The 21311-nt window shown below is 33.3% G+C and overlaps 1 protein-coding gene across 1 annotated transcript; it reads left to right on the forward strand.

Annotated features, from left to right (window-relative positions):
• Positions 1-16600: 16600 nt before the first annotated feature.
• On the forward strand, positions 16601-17461 carry LOC139848719 (uncharacterized). The gene has a single exon (XM_071838424.1). It carries the CDS (start codon positions 16601-16603, stop codon positions 17459-17461), a length of 861 nt encoding a protein of 286 aa, XP_071694525.1.
• Positions 17462-21311: the final 3850 nt, after the last annotated feature.

Here is a 21311-nt window from a genome sequence, read left to right on the forward strand (position 1 = left end):
GGACACAATAGGCACAATTCTGTGAATCGTCTTTCGTACGTGGTAATATCAAATCCTTGGGTTCGTAACCCTCTAAGTTCTGTCTTGAGCTTATTGACCTCGGTTCTGGGACGGTACTTCTCGTTCATCAAGTGCTTGAATGCTGACCACGGTAGTGCGTACGCATCGTCTTGTCCCACTTGCTCTAGATAGGTATTCCACCATGTTAACGCAGAACCTGTGAAGGTATGCGTAGCGTACTTTACTTTGTCCTCTTCAGTACACTTACTTATGGCAAACACCGATTCGACCTTCTCGGTCCACCGTTTCAATCCGATCGGTCCTTCGGTTCCATTAAATTCCAAAGGTTTGCAGGCAGTGAATTCTTTGTAGGTGCATCCTACACGATTTCCTGTACTGCTAGATCCAAGGTTATTGTTGGTATGTAGCGCAGCCTGTACTGCGGCTATGTTTGAAGCTAGAAAAGTACGGAATTCCTCTTCATTCATATTCACGGTGTGTCGAGTAGTCGGTGCCATTTCCTTCAAAATAGTTAAATGGAACAAGTTAATCATACAGAATATTAAGAGTAGTTAATAGTATTTCGTAGCATAATATGAACTCATTTATAAAAGCTTTTTCTTCATATTAGCGTTTTATAAGTTTAAATTCGGGTAGTACCTACCCGTTAAGTTCATACTTAGTAGCTAATATACAATTCAACTACTACAATTCTATATGAAAAACTGATTATAATAATATTTCGCGTTCAAACTTTTATACAATATTTTACAAACTTACAATACCGCTTATTTTACATAAAGCATGAAATATAGCACACAATAACTTTGATACAAGATAGTTGTGAAGATAATTCTAGCTAGTACACAAGTCGTTCAGCAAAGGCAATAAAGACACGTAATTCATACGTCCAGAAACAAGTCATGCATTCTGGTTTTACTAGGACTACTTCCCATCCTTGGTCTTGTGCAACATAACCGTTATGGCCGTTGATAAGACAGCGTGTTGTAGCGTCGTCAAAGGGACGAGGGTTACGTAATGTCCAACAGTCCCGTAATAATCTAAAAACCTCATTTCTTACCCCAATTACCGACTCCGTCACTTGTGGAAACGTTTTGTTTAATAGTTGTAGCCCGATGTTCTTGTTCTCACTTTGGTGAGAAGCGAACATTACTAATCCGTAAGCATAACATGCTTCTTTATGTTGCATGTTAGCCGCTTTTTCTAAATCACGAAGTCCAATATTCGGATATATTGAGTCAAAATAATTTCTTAACCCGTTGCGTAAAATAGCATTTGGGTTCCCCGCAATATATGCGTCAAAGTAAACACATCGTAACTTATGGGTTTCCCAATGTGATATCCCCCATCTTTCAAACGAAAGTCTCTTATAAACCAAGACATTCTTGGAGCGTTCTTCGAATGTCTTACAAACTGATCTCGCCTTAAATAGTTGTGCCGAAGAATTCTGGCCGACTCTAGACAAGATTTCATCAATCATGTCTCCGGGTAGGTCTCTTAAAATATTGGGTTGTCTATCCATTTTGTGTTTTTAAACTGTAAAATAGACAAGAGTTAGATTCATAAAAAAAATACTTATTAATACAAGCAATTTTTACATATATCATAAAGCATAAGAACACTATATTCCATATATTACACCACACGAATACAACTATCTTATTCCGACTCGCTCGTTTCTTCTTCTTCGGTTTTGGTTCGTTTTGCCAAGTTTCTAGGGATATATGATGTTCCCCTAATACGAGCCGTCGTTGTCCACATTGGTTTAGAAAAACCTGGTGGTTTAGAGGTTCCCGGGTCATTGTTACAACTTAAGGACTTCGGGGGTTGACGATACATATAAAGTTCATCGGGGTTGGAATTAGATTTCTCTATTTTTATGCCCTTTCCCTTATTATTTTCTTTTCCCTTTTTAAATTCAGTTGGGGTAATTTCTATAACATCATCGGAATTCTCGTCGGAATCCGATTCATCGGAGAATTGGTAATCCTCCCAATATTTTGCTTCCTTGGCGGAAACACCATTGACCATAATTAACTTTGGTCGGTTGGTTGAGGATTTTCTTTTACTTAACCGTTTTATTATTTCCCCCACCGGTTCTATTTCTTCATCCGGTTCTGATTCTTCTTCCAGTTCCGATTCTTCTTCCGGTTCCGACTCTTCTTCCGGTTCCTCTTCGGGAACTTGTGAATCAGTCCACAAATCATTCCAATTTACATTTGACTCTTCATTATTATTAGGTGAGTCAATGGGACTTGTTCTAGAGGTAGACATCTATCACATAATATCAAACACGTTAAGAGATTAATATATCACATAATATTCATATGTTAAAATATATAGTTTCCAACAAAAATGTTAAGCAATCATTTTTAAAGAAAACACGGTCGAAGTCCAGACTTACTAATGCATCCTAACAAACTCGATAAGACACACTAATGCAAATTTTCTGGTTCTCTAAGACCAACGCTCTGATACCAACTGAAATGTCCCGTTCTTATTGATTAAAAACGTTCCATATTAATTGATTTCGTTGCGAGGTTTTGACCTCTATATGAGACGTTTTTCAAAGACTGCATTCATTTTTAAACAAACCATAACCTTTATTTCATCAATAAAGGTTTAAAAAGCTTTACGTAGATTATCAAATAATGATAACCTAAAATATCCTGTTTACACACGACCATTACATAATGGTTTACAATACAAATATGTTACAACAAAATAAGTTTCTTGAATGCAGTTTTTACACAATATCATACAAGCATGGACTCCAAATCTTGTCCTTATTTAAGTATGCGACAGCGGAAGCTCTTAATAATCACCTGAGAATAAACATGCTTAAAACGTCAACAAAAATGTTGGTGAGTTATAGGTTTAACCTATATATATCAAATCGTAACAATAGACCACAAGATTTCATATTTCAATACACATCCCATACATAGAGATAAAAATCATTCATATGGTGAACACCTGGTAACCGACAATAACAAGATGCATATATAAGAATATCCCCATCATTCCGGGACACCCTTCGGATATGATATAAATTTCGAAGTACTAAAGCATCCGGTACTTTGGATGGGGTTTGTTAGGACCAATAGATCTATCTTTAGGATTCGCGTCAATTAGGGTGTCTGTTCCCTAATTCTTAGATTACCAGACTTAATAAAAAGGGGCATATTCGATTTCGATAATTCAACCATAGAATGTAGTTTCACGTACTTGTGTCTATTTTTGTAAATCATTTATAAAACCTGCATGTATTCTCATCCCAAAAATATTAGATTTTAAAAGTGGGACTATAACTCACTTTCACAGATTTTTACTTCGTCGGGAAGTAAGACTTGGCCACTGGTTGATTCACGAACCTATAACAATATATACATATATATTAAAGTATGTTCAAAATATATTTACAACACTTTTAATATATTTTGATGTTTTAAGTTTATTAAGTCAGCTGTCCTCGTTAGTAACCTATAACTAGTTGTCCACAGTTAGATGTACAGAAATAAGTCGATAAATATTATCTTGAATCAATCCACGACCCAGTGTATACGTATCTCAGTATTGATCACAACTCAAACTATATATATTTTGGAATCAACCTCAACCCTGTATAGCTAACTCCAACATTCACATATAGAGTGTCTATGGTTGTTCCGAAATATATATAGATGTGTCGACATGATAGGTCGAAACATTGTATACGTGTATATGGTATCTCAAGATTACATAATATACAATACAAGTTGATTAAGTTATGGTTGGAATAGATTTGTTACCAATTTTCACGTAGCTAAAATGAGAAAAATTATCCAATCTTGTTTTACCCATAACTTCTTCATTTTAAATCCGTTTTGAGTGAATCAAATTGCTATGGTTTCATATTGAACTCTATTTTATGAACCTAAACAAAAAAAGTATAGGTTTCTAGTCGGAAAAATAAGTTACAAGTCGTTTTTGTAAAGGTAGTCATTTCAGTCGAAAGAACGACGTCTAGATGACCATTTTAGAAAACATACTTCCACTTTGAGTTTAACCATAATTTTTGGATATAGTTTCATGTTCATAATAAAAATCATTTTCTCAGAATAACAACTTTTAAATAAAAGTTTATCATAGTTTTTAATTAACTAACCCAAAACAGCCCGCGGTGTTACTACGACGGCGTAAATCCGGTTTTACGGTGTTTTTCGTGTTTCCAGGTTTTAAATCATTAAGTTAGCATATCATATAGATATAGAACATGTGTTTAGTTGATTTTAAAAGTCAAGTTAGAAGGATTAACTTTTGTTTGCGAACAAGTTTAGAATTAACTAAACTATGTTCTAGTGATTACAAGTTTAAACCTTCGAATAAGATAGCTTTATATGTATGAATCGAATGATGTTATGAACATCATTACTACCTTAAGTTCCTTGGATGAACCTACTGGAAAAGAGAAAAATGGATCTAGCTTCAATGGATCCTTGGATGGCTCAAAGTTCTTGAAGCAGAATCATGACACGAAAACAAGTTCAAGTAAGATCATCACTTGAAATAAGATTGTTATAGTTATAGAAATTGAACCAAAGTTTGAATATGATTATTACCTTGTATTAGAATGATAACCTACTATAAGAAACAAAGATTTCTTGAGGTTGGATGATCACCTTACAAGATTGGAAGTGAGCTAGCAAACTTGAAAGTATTCTTGATTTTATGAAACTAGAACTTTTGGAATTTATGAAGAACACTTAGAACTTGAAGATAGAACTTGAGAGAGTTCAATTAGATGAAGAAAATTGAAGAATGAAAGTGTTTGTAGGTGTTTTTGGTTGTTGGTGTATGGATTAGATATAAAGGATATGTAATTTTGTTTTCATGTAAATAAGTCATGAATGATTACTCATATTTTTGTAATCTTATGAGATATTTCATGCTAGTTGCCAAATGATGGTTCCCACATGTGTTAGGTGACTCACATGGGCTGCTAAGAGCTGATCATTGGAGTGTATATACCAATAGTACATACATCTAAAAGCTGTGTATTGTACGAGTACGAATACGGGTGCATACGAGTAGAATTGTTGATGAAACTGAACGAGAATGTAATTGTAAGCATTTTTGTTAAGTAGAAGTATTTTGATAAGTGTATTGAAGTCTTTCAAAAGTGTATAAATACATATTAAAACACTACATGTATATACATTTTAACTGAGTCGTTAAGTCATCGTTAGTCGTTACATGTAAGTGTTGTTTTGAAACCTTTAGGTTAACGATCTTGTTAAATGTTGTTAACCCAATGTTTATAATAACAAAAGGGATTTTAAATTATTATATTATCATGATATTATGATGTACGAATATCTCTTAATATGATATATATACATTAAATGTCGTTACAACGATAAACGTTACATATATGTCTCGTTTCAAAATCATTAAGTTAGTAGTCTTGTTTTTACATATGTAGTTCATTGTTAATATAATTAATGATATGTTTACTTATCATAATATCATGTTAACTATATATATAACCATATATATGTCATCATATAGTTTTTTACAAGTTTTAACGTTCGTGAATCACCGGTCAACTTGGGTGGTCAATTGTCTATATGAAACCTATTTCAATTAATCAAGTCTTAACAAGTTTGATTGCTTAACATGTTGGAAACATTTAATCATGTAAACATCAATCTCAATTAATATATATAAACATGGAAAAGTTCGGGTCACTACATTTGTAAGGTTTCTTTCGAGATGTTAGGGAGGCTCGTTGTTAGATAATTATTGTTTAGATGTTTGCTTTCTAGGTTCGAGCCTCCCCGTTCTCCCTTGTCCTTTTGTTTTCATGTTGAGGGCGTTTTCCTTCGGAAAACGACCTCGTTTCTATATGAGTATTAGTTTTTTTGCCATATATATATATATATATATATATATATATATATATATATATATATATATATATATATATATATATGGTGAGGAATTAATTTCAAAAGGTAAAAGGACCAAACTGCCCATCATGTGTTTTACACACGCTTTAGTTAACTGGGATAGACTAACGAATGTTAAGTGCCGGGACCATACATGTATTTTGCTGAAAACTTGGATTTTACTGAAAACTTGGGACCAACCATGATTGATTTAAACTTTAGGTCTCAATATGATTTTTGGTACAAAGTTTGGGGACCAACCATGATTTTTTTTTTTTTTTAGAGTTTGCAAATATTGTCTTAATAAAACTATATCACCTACAATTAGGGATAGCAATGGTCACCCGATCTATTAGATATCCACTTGTGACGACCCGGAAATCTTCGACAAAAATTTAAACTTGATCTTTATAAGATCTCGACACGATAAGCAGCGTCTGTAATATTGAAGTCTCAAAAACTATGAACTATTTTCATGAATTCATTTGATCTTCGACCATTCCCGACGATTCACGAACATTGTTTGTAAATAAATATAAATATATAAATATTAAATATTCTATATATTAGATAAATAGTGATGATGATATAATTAACAAATTGTAAAAAATATAAATTTTAAATGTAATTACAAGTTAGAAATAAATGTTATAGTAATATTAGCATTATTTTCAATAGTAATATCAAAACTAGTATTATCAATATAACATACAAATATGAAACTTGATATATATATAAACTATTATAGTATTATTACTAATAATAATATTATCATAAATAATTATTATAATTAATATAGTATTATTGAAATTATTAATTGTATTTTTTTTTAAATATATGAATATAATTTGTTTAGTATTATAAGTAATGGTATTACTATTATATTAAAATCATTATTATTATTATTAAAATTAGTAATCTTATTAATATAAATGTAATAATATTGATATCATTAATACATTAACACTTATTAAGAATAGTTAAAATTAAATGATATATAATTACAGATATGTATATAAATACATATACATATATAAAAATACAAAATTATATATATAATTGCAAATACAGGTATAGATACATATATATACGAAGATATACCTAAATAAATAAGTATTCTGTTAATACCACAACTGAATCTTTTTCATATCTGTGACCTATTACTCACGAAATAAGATAAACAGATGCAACCAATAATCTGTTGAATGTCTCTATCCTAGTTTGATTTTTTACACTCTAATTTTTGGTTCTTTCATCTGAGATTGATTCCTTATGTCGACATACAGTTACCAGTCAGTTTAATTGCCAAAATACAAACAATCGTGATCAAGTATATTACTACATCACCACCCAGTCACCAAGGACCACCCTATTCTTCCTCTCTCACTAACTCTTGCTCTCTCTGCAAAAGTAAACCACCATTTTAAACTGTTGCACACTTGTTGGGTTTTCGTTCACTGTAACATCATATAAACTGCATCAATCTCCTGTTTGGAGCAATCAAACCCAAATAACCATAACCACCTGCTCTCTCTCTCCTATCTTTATCCAAGAAAAACCCTCGCAATCACAATCGTTTATATTACTGTCACTATCTTGCTTACCTGTGATAATGATAATGATTATGTGATAAGAAGAAGATCTATTGATGATAATGATCGTGTCTGATGATGATTACATAGATGATGAAGGTGAGCTGTAAAGATAGAATAAAGATAATCATGATGAAACGACTAACTTTCTACTGTGATTTCGATAACGACTATTCAAATTAAAAGGTATCTGTTTTGCTGTTGCAACCCAAAACCTTTCTTGTTGGATTACCTGTTCGATCATGTTCAAACCAACACCATCGCCACCCCCTTTATCAACCGAACTTCACACCCACTTGATTCTTCTTCCTATTTCTCTTCTACTAGAACGAACCCAAATTTTTTATTTATTTATTTTTGTTTTTCTTCGATGGTTGCAGCTGCAACCCTTCTATATACTCCTACTGCAACTATAGCTGCCATGCTTCTGTTTCTACCTCAACTTCACAACCAACATCATCCTTCTCTCTCTAATTCTCTCACTAAGACACCATCACTGTTTTTCATTATAGTCGAAGACACACAACAACATCGCTGCTGTTTACCTTTGTCTTCTCTCCTGTCGACACTCAAACACAAACCCACTTCAAATCATAATCATAACCGCCATCACAATCGAACATCAAGAAAAGAACCTGCAACCATTATTTTTTTTGTTGTGATAAACAAAGATGATGTTTGATGAGCTGTTTATGTTGCTCGATCGATAGATTTATGTGCCATTTATAAATGGCTATTACTTTATCTATTGGCCGACCAATATATTAAAGAGAACTCCACTTGAGTTAATAAAGGTATAACAATTATTGCTGCTCATAATTCTTTAAAGAAAACCTCGAAGTGCCCTGTGAGATCTGAACTAAATTCGGCTGGGCTGTTTATGTAGGCCAAATTCAATAAGATGATTAATGGGCTTCTTAAACAATTAATTGGGCTGCTACAAATTACAAAACCCAATTTAATAGTATATGTTGTTACGTTTTTGTTTCTTTCGAACCCCAAACCACGAACCAAACACATTTTTATTTATGATGATGTTACCAGTAGAGATAGTGAGAATGATTACTGTACAATGATGATCACAATAGTGTTAGAATGATGAAGAAGATGATGTGATCTTGATGTTAATGATAAGCGATGATGATGATATGATTAATGTTGATGATGATTAATTGATGTTTAATGATGAAACAGAAAGTGGATGATGTGTATGATGATCATGTTTACGCATAAGGTGATGATGGTGAATCGATGATGATGCTTCGAATGATGATAACAGTTTGATGTTTGATGATGATGATGATGGTGACAGGCTGCTACGTGATGTTTCTATACACACAGTACCTGTAAACCTTTTTATGGTAAATGGACTAAGGGTTTGTATCTTGGGCCTTTCGAATATTGGGGCAAGTTATAAGAGGAGACAAAATATATATAAGAGGGGTGATATAATTTCAGAAAAACAAGTTAGATTAGGTGGTTAGGAGTGGTGTCTGGTGAACGGGAGGTCTTGGGATCGTGCCTGACTTGTGACATAATTGATATCTTTTTAAGGTAGTACTATTTTTATTGATTACTATTATTATTATTATTATTATTATTATTATTATTATTATTATTATTATTATTATTATTATTATTATTATTATTATTATTATTATTATTATTATTATTATTATTATTATTATTATTATTATTATTATTATTATTATTGTTTTTAATATCATTATTAGTAAAAGAATTATTATTATAGATATTATAGTTATTATTATTACTACTATTATTATTATTATTATTATCATTCTCATTATATAAAGTATATAAATTAAAAGTTGTATTAAACTTATCATTGATAATAAGATTATCTTTATTATAAAATCTATCATTATTATTATCCTTAATAGAATTATTAATATTATTATCATTATTATTAATATTAGTATTATCATTAATATTATTTTTATCATTAATAACATTATTTTAGTATTATTATTAATATATTAACAAACAAATGATATATATATATATATATATATATATATATATATATATATATATATATATATATATATATATATATATATATATATATATATATATATATATATATATATATATATATATAATAAATATAACATAACAAAAATTTATATTTTTATTTATTTAAATCATATAAAATGAGTACATGAAACATATGAATTATTAATATGAAAATGATATAACTAATAAAATTATATATATAAATTGTTCGATTAGCATATGTGTTAATATATATACCTGATATAGGTTCGTGAATTCGAGGCCAACCATGCATTGTTCAATGTCGTCATATGTATTTTTACTAAAAAATACAGTATTGTGAGTTTTATTTGCTCCCTTTTTAAATGCTTTTGCAATATATATTTTTGGGACTGAGAACAAATGCGCTGCTTTATAAATGTTTGACGAAATAGACACAAGTACTTAAAACTACATTCTATGGCTGGATTATTAAACCGAATATGCCCCTTTTTAGTCTGGTAATCTAAGAATTAGGGAACAGACACCCTAATTGACGCGAATCCTAAAGATAGATCTATTGGGCCCAACGAGCCCCATCCAAAGTACCGGATGCTTTAGTACTTCGAATTCATCATGTCCGAAGGGAGTCCCGGAATGATAGGGGATATTCTATATGCATCTTGTTAAGGTCGGTTACCAGGTGTTCACCATATGAATGATTTTTGTCTCTATGCATGGGACGTATGTTTATGAGAAATGAAAATATGAAATCTTGTGGTCTATTAAAATTATGAAATGATTATTTATGATAAACTAATAAACTCACCAACCTTTTGGTTGACACTTGAAAGCATGTTTATTCTCAGGTACGAAAGAAATCTTCCGCTGTGCATGTGCTCATTTTAGAGATATTACTTGGAGTCATTCATGACATATTTCAAAAGACGTTGCATTCGAGTCGTTGAGTTCATCAAGATTATTATTAAGTTAATTATAGTTGGATATATTATGAAATGGTATGCATGCCGTCAACTTTCGATGTAATGAAAGTTTGTCTTTTAAAAACGAATGCAATGTTTGTAAAATGTATCATATAGAGGTCAAATACCTCGCAATGGAATCATATGTTATCTATTCGTCCTTATGGATTAGGACGGGTCGCTTCACCACTCGATCCACCCGCTTCGTAATCGATATGAATAAACCTAAACGGATATAGATACGGATATAAATGAATCTAAATAGATATGGATATGAACATAAATGAAATGTTTCATCTATTAATATATCAATTATACATAATACTAATTGTCATGAGCTTATACTGTTCACAGGGACAAATTTGTAATTTTACACTTTTTAAACAAGTTACAACTAACATAGCACAAGTTACAACTATAAAACACCAACACAACTTAAGAACCCTAAGACTAAAACACAACTGCTGCCAGCACCACCACCACCACCTCCAGCCACCACCGTACCAGCGTGAAACTTTGCACACCGCCACCATCGACCTAGCAAAACTCCGTTCATCATCTCATTAACCTTCGACCACCACCACTCTCAACCTTCTACCAACAACAACGTCGTCCTCCTGCCGCTACCCTCCTTTCGATATCACCATCAAACTTCGTCAACCACCACCTTTAACCTTCGTCCACCACGATTTACCTCTTGCCACCACTAGGACCCACCAACGTCGTCCTACTACCGTTATCACCATCGTTATTCTTCCACCACTTGGACCCACCAACGACATCCTACACCGGCCTGATACTGTCGGAGACGGCGAAGACGGTCGGAGCAGTCTTAGTTTTCTTGGTATTTTTTGTGTTTTTCATTATAGGTTGCTTCCATTCTTTACAATTCTGCATTTGCTTTGTTTTAGAGAGAGATAGCAAAGAAAAGGGAAAGAAAAAGTGTAAATGATGTTGGTTTCAACCTTATAATGAAATAACTATGATATATTACAATAAAACACGTATATCTAATAAAATAAGCATACAAGTTACATATTTAATTTTTCATAATCTAATTTAATAGTAAATTCAAAAAATTGTGTTCTATCTTCGACAAGAATTACATATTCTTGTGGACAGATTATAATTATGTCATGAATGGATGAACTGAAACTAAATGTATATAGTTATAAATGAATAAAAACTTAATGAATATGGATATGGATACGGCATCATCCGATCCATATCCGGTCCATTGTCATTCCTACCTACAATGCAATTTGTTTTGCAGTTCAAGCTGACCTAGGGATTTCATAATGCAATATACTTTGCAGTTGATTATTGTGTCCTCCGAGGCTCTGAAGGCATCGATGTATGAGATTGTTCTATGACAGTTGTTTAGAGATGTTTTTTAAGGGTGACCACAAGCTGCAGTAGTTCGGTGAAACATCCCTGACATATGAAATAAATATGATCAGATGGTGAAAACTTTATTGATAGTACCTGTCAATAACTCCTCTCAATGTTTAAAAAACGGGTTTTCTAAGAAATCTAATCGTTTGTAAACCACCCGTCAAATTACCTAACCCTAAAGTACTTGTCCATGACCGCGACACCAACAAAATCCGATCACCCACATGACACTGCAAAGACACGAATATCACATCTTTCAAATGATGACACGTTGCATCTCTTGATCATTAATCCTTTTTATATACTAAATGAGGTGGATTTTTTGGTGCCTCTCCACCCATTTCAATCGACAACAACAACAATGTTACAAAACTGGCCCTCAAACAATATTGAATTTGTCAATTTTACAGGGGTAAAAAACGTAAAATTATTAGTTTATTAAAAAACCTTAAACAAACTCCACCAAAATTTTTAAGGACACATATCTTCCCGCTCGCCACACGTTAAATTTTTCCGACACCGTCGTTCAACTCGAAATAATTTTACGAACACAATGCAACTAACTATACGCGAAACGGGGGTTTTTTAAAACCGCTAAATATATCGGGCTATTTTTCGTACATATACACGTATAATAAACAACCCAAATTACGCGATTTACTAGCGTTGAAAACGTGCATGCCATTAGGTATACTAGGTATTAATCATGTGTATCCAAACACACCCGCCGCAACGCGTTTTTAACTATATAAATACAAAATGCTACGTTAAATATGAATATTCAACCCGGAAGGCCCCGCCGCATAGCGCGGGCCAATCCGGATCTAGTTCAATATAAATCAAGTAGAAATTGTATTGAACTAAACAATCCACGTTTCATCACTTTTCGTGTCATTTTCTTTTAAACTTATTACAAGACCTATTTCAATTCGTAAGTCGGCCGCACCACCAAATTCTAACTATTATTTTTATTTTTTATACTCTTTTATTGTTTTCCGTGATTCAAGTCAACTTTATGTCAATGAACTAAGTCGTCTAATTTGACTAGATTTCGAACCTTCAAAAATTTATCAAAACTATCTGTCTACCCAAATTTTGCTAAATCTTTTGACAAAACAAATAACGCCGTACAAAAAACTTTACGTTAAGAGATTACTATATTGTTGCGACACAGAAAATAAAGAGTTAATTATTTATTCTTTAATATTAGTTTTACTTCCTGTCCAAGCTTTCGCGGCGCTCGGACTACGAAAGCTTAGGCAATAATGTTAGACTCAAATCCGATTAGGAGCTTGAGTCATTGGAGTTTCCGTTGCTTTTAAGGTTTGTATTCGATATAAATATTCTCAATAAAACCGCATGGGGTTTTAGATTGTCTTACAACCGTTTCATTTTAGAGAAACTTTATATAAATCCTTTTAAGTACTCTCTTTGTTTCAAAATACCTGTCTATTTTATTTATTATATATTTGTTTAAATGTAAACTTATTGAACATAAGAATTAAATTATTACCATTGAAGATGGTTCAACCGTCTTTTTTTTTTCTCATTTTAATTTACTTTTTTGATGGAGTAGTAACTTTCTTTTAGATAAATAACTTAATACGACAACCGATATGAATTTATTCCTAGCATAATGAAGGATGCGGTACTTTTTTACAAGGTTGCAAAAGACGTGAGACGGGGTCGAGACGGTCGGGTCCTAAAAAGGTTGAGACGTTCGAGACGGGGGTCGAGACGAACGTTGACCAAAGTTGACTTTTAAATATATAAGTATATAAATGTATATATGTGTACATATTTTGAAGCCAAAAACTTTAATTGACTAATTTGTACTCATAATTGCTATCACCGTTAATATAATACACAAAATTCAAACTAAAATACGACAAAATTGGACCGATTTTACCGACTTTCTGGCTTTTCCTAATTTTGAGAGACTTTGACCTGATTTTTTCCAGCTTTGACCCGAATTTTGATCGTTGACTGTCATATTAGACGGGTTTCTTCGAGACGGTACGGGCTACTCACCAAACCGTTGCAACGGGCGTCGAGACGGCTCGAAACGGGGTGTTTTGCAACAATACTTTTTTATAACCAAATGCAACGATTCTCAACCAACAAAATAATGAATCATCGGAGGCTTTAAAAATTAAAAAAACAAAATGAGGAGAGAGGAGAGGAGAGAGGAGAGAGGAGAGGAAAGCAATGGTTCACACATGACGCAGGCATGGTTAGAAATCGAGATTGAATCAATGGAAGACTACAGAACGGATCTACAAAACTATTCAGAATTCATTTAACGTCGTTCATGTTTTACAATTTCCCCGAAAATTGTGAGGTGTCGGGGTTATGGAGTACTTTCAAAGCCTATGGTGATCTTCGTGATATCTACATGGCTGGTAAACGTCTCAAGAGTGGCCACAAGTTTGCTTTTGCAAGATTCCATGGTGTCTGCAATACAGAACAACTATTAAGGTCACTTGAACACATCAAGTTTGATGGAAACCCCATCCGCATCTTCAAAGCTCACGATAGAGGAGATAGGGACTTTCAAGATCCAAAGCCAAACAAACACGATGACAGAAACCCTCCTGGGTTTAGGGTGAACAGTATCCACCTCAACGCTTTCAGAGACGATCGGCGTTTCTGTGATGTTACCGGCAACACAAATGGCGTTTATAAACCGAAACCCAATGATGATCTAAGGGAGAAACTAAACAGCTCAAAGGAAGATCTAAGGAGACATCTAAACGGTGCAAAAGCAAACAAGCAATCCGGGAAAGAATCTAATGACTCTCCAACAACTGTGGAGTTAGATTGCAAGCGAAATGTTCAACTGAAAGAAGATGACTTTAACCATGAGCTCTTTGATAGATCTATAGTGATAGAGCTGAAGAATATGGAACTCCTAAACCAACTTGAAGCTTTATCCAGACTCGAAGGGATTGGTAATGTCACCCTAAAATATTTAGGGGGGATGGATGTCCTTATGGTCTGTGAATCAACCAAATCAGCGAAGCAAATTCTAAATCATGAAAATCACGTTATTCTAAACTGGTGCAACAAAATGTACCATCTGAAGAAAAATTATTGGAATCCTGGACGACTTGTTTGGATCAAAGTTAAGGGTGTCCCAGTTCCTTGTTGTAACAAGAAGGTGTTCGCTGCTATTGGTCAATGGTGGGGGGAGAGGTTATTGAATTCGAAAACTGTGAAGTATTATCCAGTAATCAAAATCTCATATATGGGAATGTTCTTGTTCATTCACAAGAGACCTTTCCTATTGAGGGCAGTGTTAGTCTAAGTTGTGATGATAACAAAATCATGTATGTAAATGTAAAAGAAGATGAAGGCATGATTATTAAGATGGACATAGATAACACTGCTGAAGATGAAGTTAATTGGGTAAACCCTCAAAATAAAGATATTGAAGATAATGATGAAGGCGACAATGAAGATGATGAAGACGATTATGTAGATGATACATTTGATATGTCCGACGACGACAATCCAGATGGTATTTTTAATCTTAGCCCTGATTTAAATGTCCATGAAAGCGAAGAAGATTGCAGCCAATCCTCCGTCAATGAGGTCACCGGAAATGGTGGGATCCAGAGTGTTGCAGATATAGAAGACAAAGGGTCTGATCTCATTGGTTCTCACATCCTTTTTCAAAAAAACAATGATGAAACTGCCGACACAAAAATAGGATCTGAGATGGGAGTAAATCGAGGGTCATGCGAAAATTTGAATTTTCAATGTAATCATCAAAGTCAAGGTAAGGACAAGCTGAACTCTGGAACGGACCAATTCTTTAACAACCCAATAAATAATATTAGCCCAAGACAATATGTGGAAAAAGAAATGGGAAACAAGCCCAACAACAGTCACAGCCCAATTTCCAAGATGGGCTTGCATGAGCCTGATTCACCTGTTAAACATGATCCCAATAATGGGATACCTATTTCACCCACTGGTATTCCAAGTAAGCAGCCCAATCCTCCTCCTTGTAAAAACTTGGAAAAACAATTAAACTCCAGGCTTCAAAAACAAGATGGGCTTCGTAATAATAACCCTACAAGACCAAAGAAGAAATATGTAAACAAATTGAACAAAGAAAAGGAAAAGCTTCCAGCTACGGTTAGCAAGGCATCAAGTCAAACTACAAACAAAAATGATAATAGGGGTGATCAGAACAAGAAGCAAAAGAAAAAAGAGTGTTGCTGGTCCAGTATTCGCAAGTGGAAAACATCCTCTCGTCTCCTACACATCAAGAACGTAGCAAGAATACCTGACAGAAACAATCTCTGATCTACTTGTACCTCCTATAACGATTCCAATAAAGAAAAGTTGGCGGCTACGACATCTAGGAAGGAATCGATTCGTCAGACTACAGCTTACCTTCTCACTCGGAAAGCAATACAATCATCCATGATTTTGGAGTTAAACTTGGTCTAAAGTGGAAGGCTAAATCTTCCCAGTAAGTTTTTCCCTTTCTCTTTTTCGCTATATTATATTTTTCCATGAAGATTCTTTCTCTAAACATTAGAGGGTTCGGGACCAAAAGGGACGGGAAAATTGACTGGTTCAAGCGTCTATGTTGTACTGTTAAACCCAATTTTTTTTTATCCTACAAGAAACCAAACTTAACAGTGTTAACATCAATTGGATTCGTGGCATGTGGGGTTCGGGTGATTGTAATTTTATTCAGAAAGAAAAGGTTGGGCAATCTGGGGGTCAGTTAATTATCTGGGATGTTAACTGTTTTGATGTATATGACACTTTTATTTGTGAGTTCTTTATTGGCATTCGAGGTACATGGAGGAGCACGGGGAAAAAGTTCACCATCATTAACGTGTACGGTCCACATAATGATTCGGATAAGCTCAAAATGCGGGATAGTCTTGAAACCGTTCTTCTGAGAGGAGGTGATGAGGCATACGTTTTATGTGGCGATTTCAACGAAGTTAGGAATGAGGATGAAAGGTTTAACTGTGAGTTCATTGCAAGTAGAGCGAGAAAATTTAATGATTTTATATCCTCCAACAATTTAATCGATCTTCCAATGGGAGGTCGCAAGTTCACTCGGGCAAGCGAAGATGGTATTAAGTATAGTAAGCTTGATAGGTTTCTAATCAATGGAAACTTCAACTTAATGTGGGATAATCTGTCAGTATCCGCTCTGGATAGAAGTCTATCAGATCATTGTCCGATCTTACTCAAGAAGGATGAAAAAAATTATGGTCCCAAACCAGTTAGAGTTTTCGACGAATGGTTGAAAACGGGAGGAATAGAGGATATAATTGACAATTCATGGAATGAAGAACTTGCGAGGGGATTAAGAAAAGACTGCTCTTTTAGAAACAAACTTAAAAGATTGAAAGCTACTTTGAAAGATAAATGTGGTTCTAGTTACAGTCAATTAGATGGAGATATTGAGATGCATAAGCACTTAGCTTTAATGTTAGAATCTAAGGCAGAATCTACAATTTTAAATGACACCGAAATGGATATGTGGAAGGAGGCTAGGAAAAATTAGTTGGAAAAAGAGAGGGTCAAATGTAATATGTTAAAACAAAAAGCTAGAATTCGTTGGATTCTCGAGGGTGACGAAAACACGAAATATTTTCACTCACTCATTCGTCAAAGATATAGCAAAATCAACATTCGTGGTCTCTCAATAAATGGAATTTGGAATGACGATCCTGATGATATTAAAGAAGCTGCTCTAAATCATTTCTCGAGATTATTTAATTGTCAAAACAATGAAAGGCCAAACATGGAAGAATTGTCATATCCAATTCTTTCACATGAGGAAGTTACAAATTTAGAAGCTCCGGTTGACGAAAAAGAAATCCTTGAGGCTATAAAATATTGTGGTAGTTTGAAAGCCTCGGGTCCGGACGGGTTTAACACGTTATTTTTCAAGAAGTTTTGGGTCACAATCAAAGAGGACCTTGTGGCGGCTATTTCTTGGTTTTGGGAAACGGGTGAAATCTCAGGGGTTGTGTAACATCCTCCCAATAGGGTCTGGAAGGAACGTCACTATTATCAAAACATACCAACATATTATAATAAACGAGAACAATACTAAATGATGAATTTAACTTTAATGAGTACGCAGCGGAAAATGAAATGTCGTTACAATGACAGGAATAACAATATCGTAAATGTTCACATGCAGAAGTAATAAATGCGATATCTTTTGATCCTATGTCCAAGTAGCGTCACATAAGCAGTAAGTATAAGAGCTTGAATCAAACAGCACCCGAGACAAAACATGCTAAAGTGTCAACCAAAAAGGTTGAGTGAAGTTCATAGGTTTAACAAAAAGTTTGTCGTTGTTTTAGACCACAAGATTTAGTTTGTAAAGTTGATCTCCCGCAGGATCAAAAAGTTATGCCAATGCGTGATATTTAGACTAAACGTTCAAGTTTTGCCCCATGACAAGTTGTGTCTGTCCTTGTCGGTTTAATTTCATTATTAAGTAATACAATGACTTGGTCAAATGTATCGGGGACGTTACTCCCGATAGGCCTACCCCCAATAATTAAGCATGCCGCAGCAATTAAAAATATCACTGTAGGGACTTAGTCGGACATAGCCGGGTATAGCATAGTTTAACAGTTTGGTACTTGTGTCTAAAGTGTAAAAAGTAAAAACAGCATGTGTCTCACCCCAAGTAAAAGTAAGTAAGTTTGATAGCAATTAAAGAGGGGCTATGAATTCACCTTAGTAAGTAGAGAGAGTGTTATTCCTCGGAATAAAAAGTTAAACGAGTGAGCAGGAAAGTCAACCTATTGACATTTAAGAGTAGTTAAGTGTTTTGCCCATGTTTAAGTTTAAGTATGTGTTTAAGCATAGTTTGTTTTACAAAGTTTCTATTCCTAGTAAGTTACTATTTTTATAAAGTTTTCATTTTTAGAAAGTTTCTTATTTTACTAAGTTTCTATGACTAGAGAGTTTCTACTTTTATCAATGTTTTCCATTTTAGGATACTTGCCGTATTAGATAAGCTTCCAATCACCCCTTTCCCTTCGAATGGCTAATTTAGATCTAGGGGCTTGAGTCATAGGACCCTTTAAATCGGAAATCCAAACCCTCTGCCTAGAATCTCATAGAAACCATTCGTCAAGAAAGTTCGAAGATCTATACATCTCTAATACATATCCCAAAATGTTTTTATGTTACAATATAAGTAGTAGGTTATATGTGCTACTAATAGTAATAGTGTATACATGTTATTTATTTTATTTTTAATTGCATATAATTTATAACATTATTTACATATTTCGGTAAAAATAATAACCGAAGTAAAAAGTAAAAAGTAAAAAGTAAAAAAAAGTAAAAAGTAAAAAGTAAAAAAAATAAAAAGTAAGAAAAGAATACTTACTAGTAGTAATTCTTCAAAGAGAGAATGAGAGAAATTTTGGTGTGAGTTTGAATGAGAAATGAGGGGTATTTATACTTGAAAAAATTAGGTAAAAAGAATAAAATAATTAAAAGAAAAAGAAATATTTAATTCTTAATGGGATTTTAAAATTAAAAAGTATTAAATGTTAGGTCATGGGATAATGCACAAAATAAAATAATAAAAGTAGTTTTTCCATTAAAATTTTTAATTAAAAAGTAATTTATTTATTTATTTATTTATTTTTTATTTATTTTAAGGATTTTTTTTATGTAAATAAACAAATTTATTTAATGTTTTTCCAAGAATATTTGTCAATAATATTTTATTTTATTTAATTTTTTTTATTTAATTAATAAATATAAATTTTGCATAAAAATAATAAATAATTCGGTATTTTGTATTTTTAATAATAATTATGATTTTAATTATTAAACTATAGTTTTAGTAAGTTTGTAAATATTATTACATTTATATATAATTGGATTTATTATATAGTTAAATATATAATACATTAACTAAATAATAAAAGTGATACAAAGTTTATATACTTAGTTAAATTATGTCAAATTATATAAATTAATAATATATTATTTATTTAAGGGTACATTGTTGACTAAAAATTACTATTCGGTCAATATTTAATTTTATATAACAACCCTTAATACATATAGTCAGACATATAACCCTAGGGTTAATTCAGTAATTTAGAAGTCGAAAAGTGAGGGTTGTTACAGGTTGTAACGCTTCTTTTATTACTTTAGTGCCAAAGAAAAAAGATCATATGGGTCTTGGAGACTTTAGGCCCATTAGCCTCATTAGCAGTTATTATAAGATCATTGGAAAAATTCTTTCAAATAGGTTGTGAAAGGTGATTCCAAATCTTGTAGGTGTCGAACAATCGGCTTTTCTGAAAGGTTGGTTCATTCTTGATGGTGCGTTAATCGCTAATGAAATGCTTGATTATCTTAAAACTTCTAAGTCAAAAGGAATCATCTTTAAGGTTGACTTCGAAAAAGCTTTTGATTGCCTAGATTGAGATTTTTTAATGGAAGTAATGAGGTGTATGGGGTTTGGCGAAAAATTGAGGAAATGGATTTTGGCTTGCCTTAAATCCGCCTCCGTATCGGTCTTAATCAATGGCTCTCCAACTAAGGAATTTTCCATGAGTAGAGGGGTCCGACAAGGTGACCTTTTATCTCTTTTTATTTTCATCTTGGCCACGGAAGGTTTGAACACTCTCTAAGGCCGCAATTGATAGGGAACTTTTCAAAGGTGTGTAAGTTGGCAAAGACAAGGTCCTCATCTCGCATCTCCAATACGCGGATGATACGATCTTTTTTGGAGAATGGAGTAGAGAAAACGCCCTTAATCTTGCAAATATCCTAAAGTGCTTCGAATTATCCTCGGGTCTAAAAATAAATTTCCAAAAGAGTAGCTTATATGGTGTCGGTGCAAGTGACGATGAAATTAATGCTCTGGCAAGAATAATGGGATGTAAAGCCGGGAAATTTCCATTTGTCTGTCTTGGTCTTCCCATTGGTACTAAGATGAATAATTTAAATGCTTGGCATCCGGTTATTGAAAAAATAAAAAAATGGCTCTCGGATTGGAAAATGCGTCCGATGTCATTCGGTGGACGTCTAGTTTTGATCAAATCGGTTCTATCCAGTCTTCCCTTGTATTTCTTCTCTCTCTTCCGTGCCCCGTCATGTGTACTTAAGCTTCTTGAGAGTGTGCGAAGAAATTTCTTTGGGGGGGGGGGTTTCTTTCGGGTAATAAGATTTCTTGGGTTAAATGGGATAAAGTTGTGGCGCCTTATGGGGCGGGGGGATTAAATATTGGGAGTTTGAAATGTAAAAATCTTGCGCTATTGGGCAAATGGTGGTGGAGGTTCAAAATCGAAACCGATGCCCTTTGGACAAAAGTTATCTGTAGTATTTATGGCTCGTGTGGTAATCTAGTGTCGGAAGTTGGG

This window comes from Rutidosis leptorrhynchoides, chromosome 5, assembly GCF_046630445.1.
Source record: "Rutidosis leptorrhynchoides isolate AG116_Rl617_1_P2 chromosome 5, CSIRO_AGI_Rlap_v1, whole genome shotgun sequence".
Lineage (NCBI taxonomy): Eukaryota > Viridiplantae > Streptophyta > Magnoliopsida > Asterales > Asteraceae > Rutidosis > Rutidosis leptorrhynchoides.

Excerpts from the sequence above, each read along its gene's own strand:
- LOC139848719 (XM_071838424.1), top strand. The coding sequence starts at position 16,601 with ATGTGGGGTTCGGGTGATTGTAATTTTATTCAGAAAGAAAAGGTTGGG.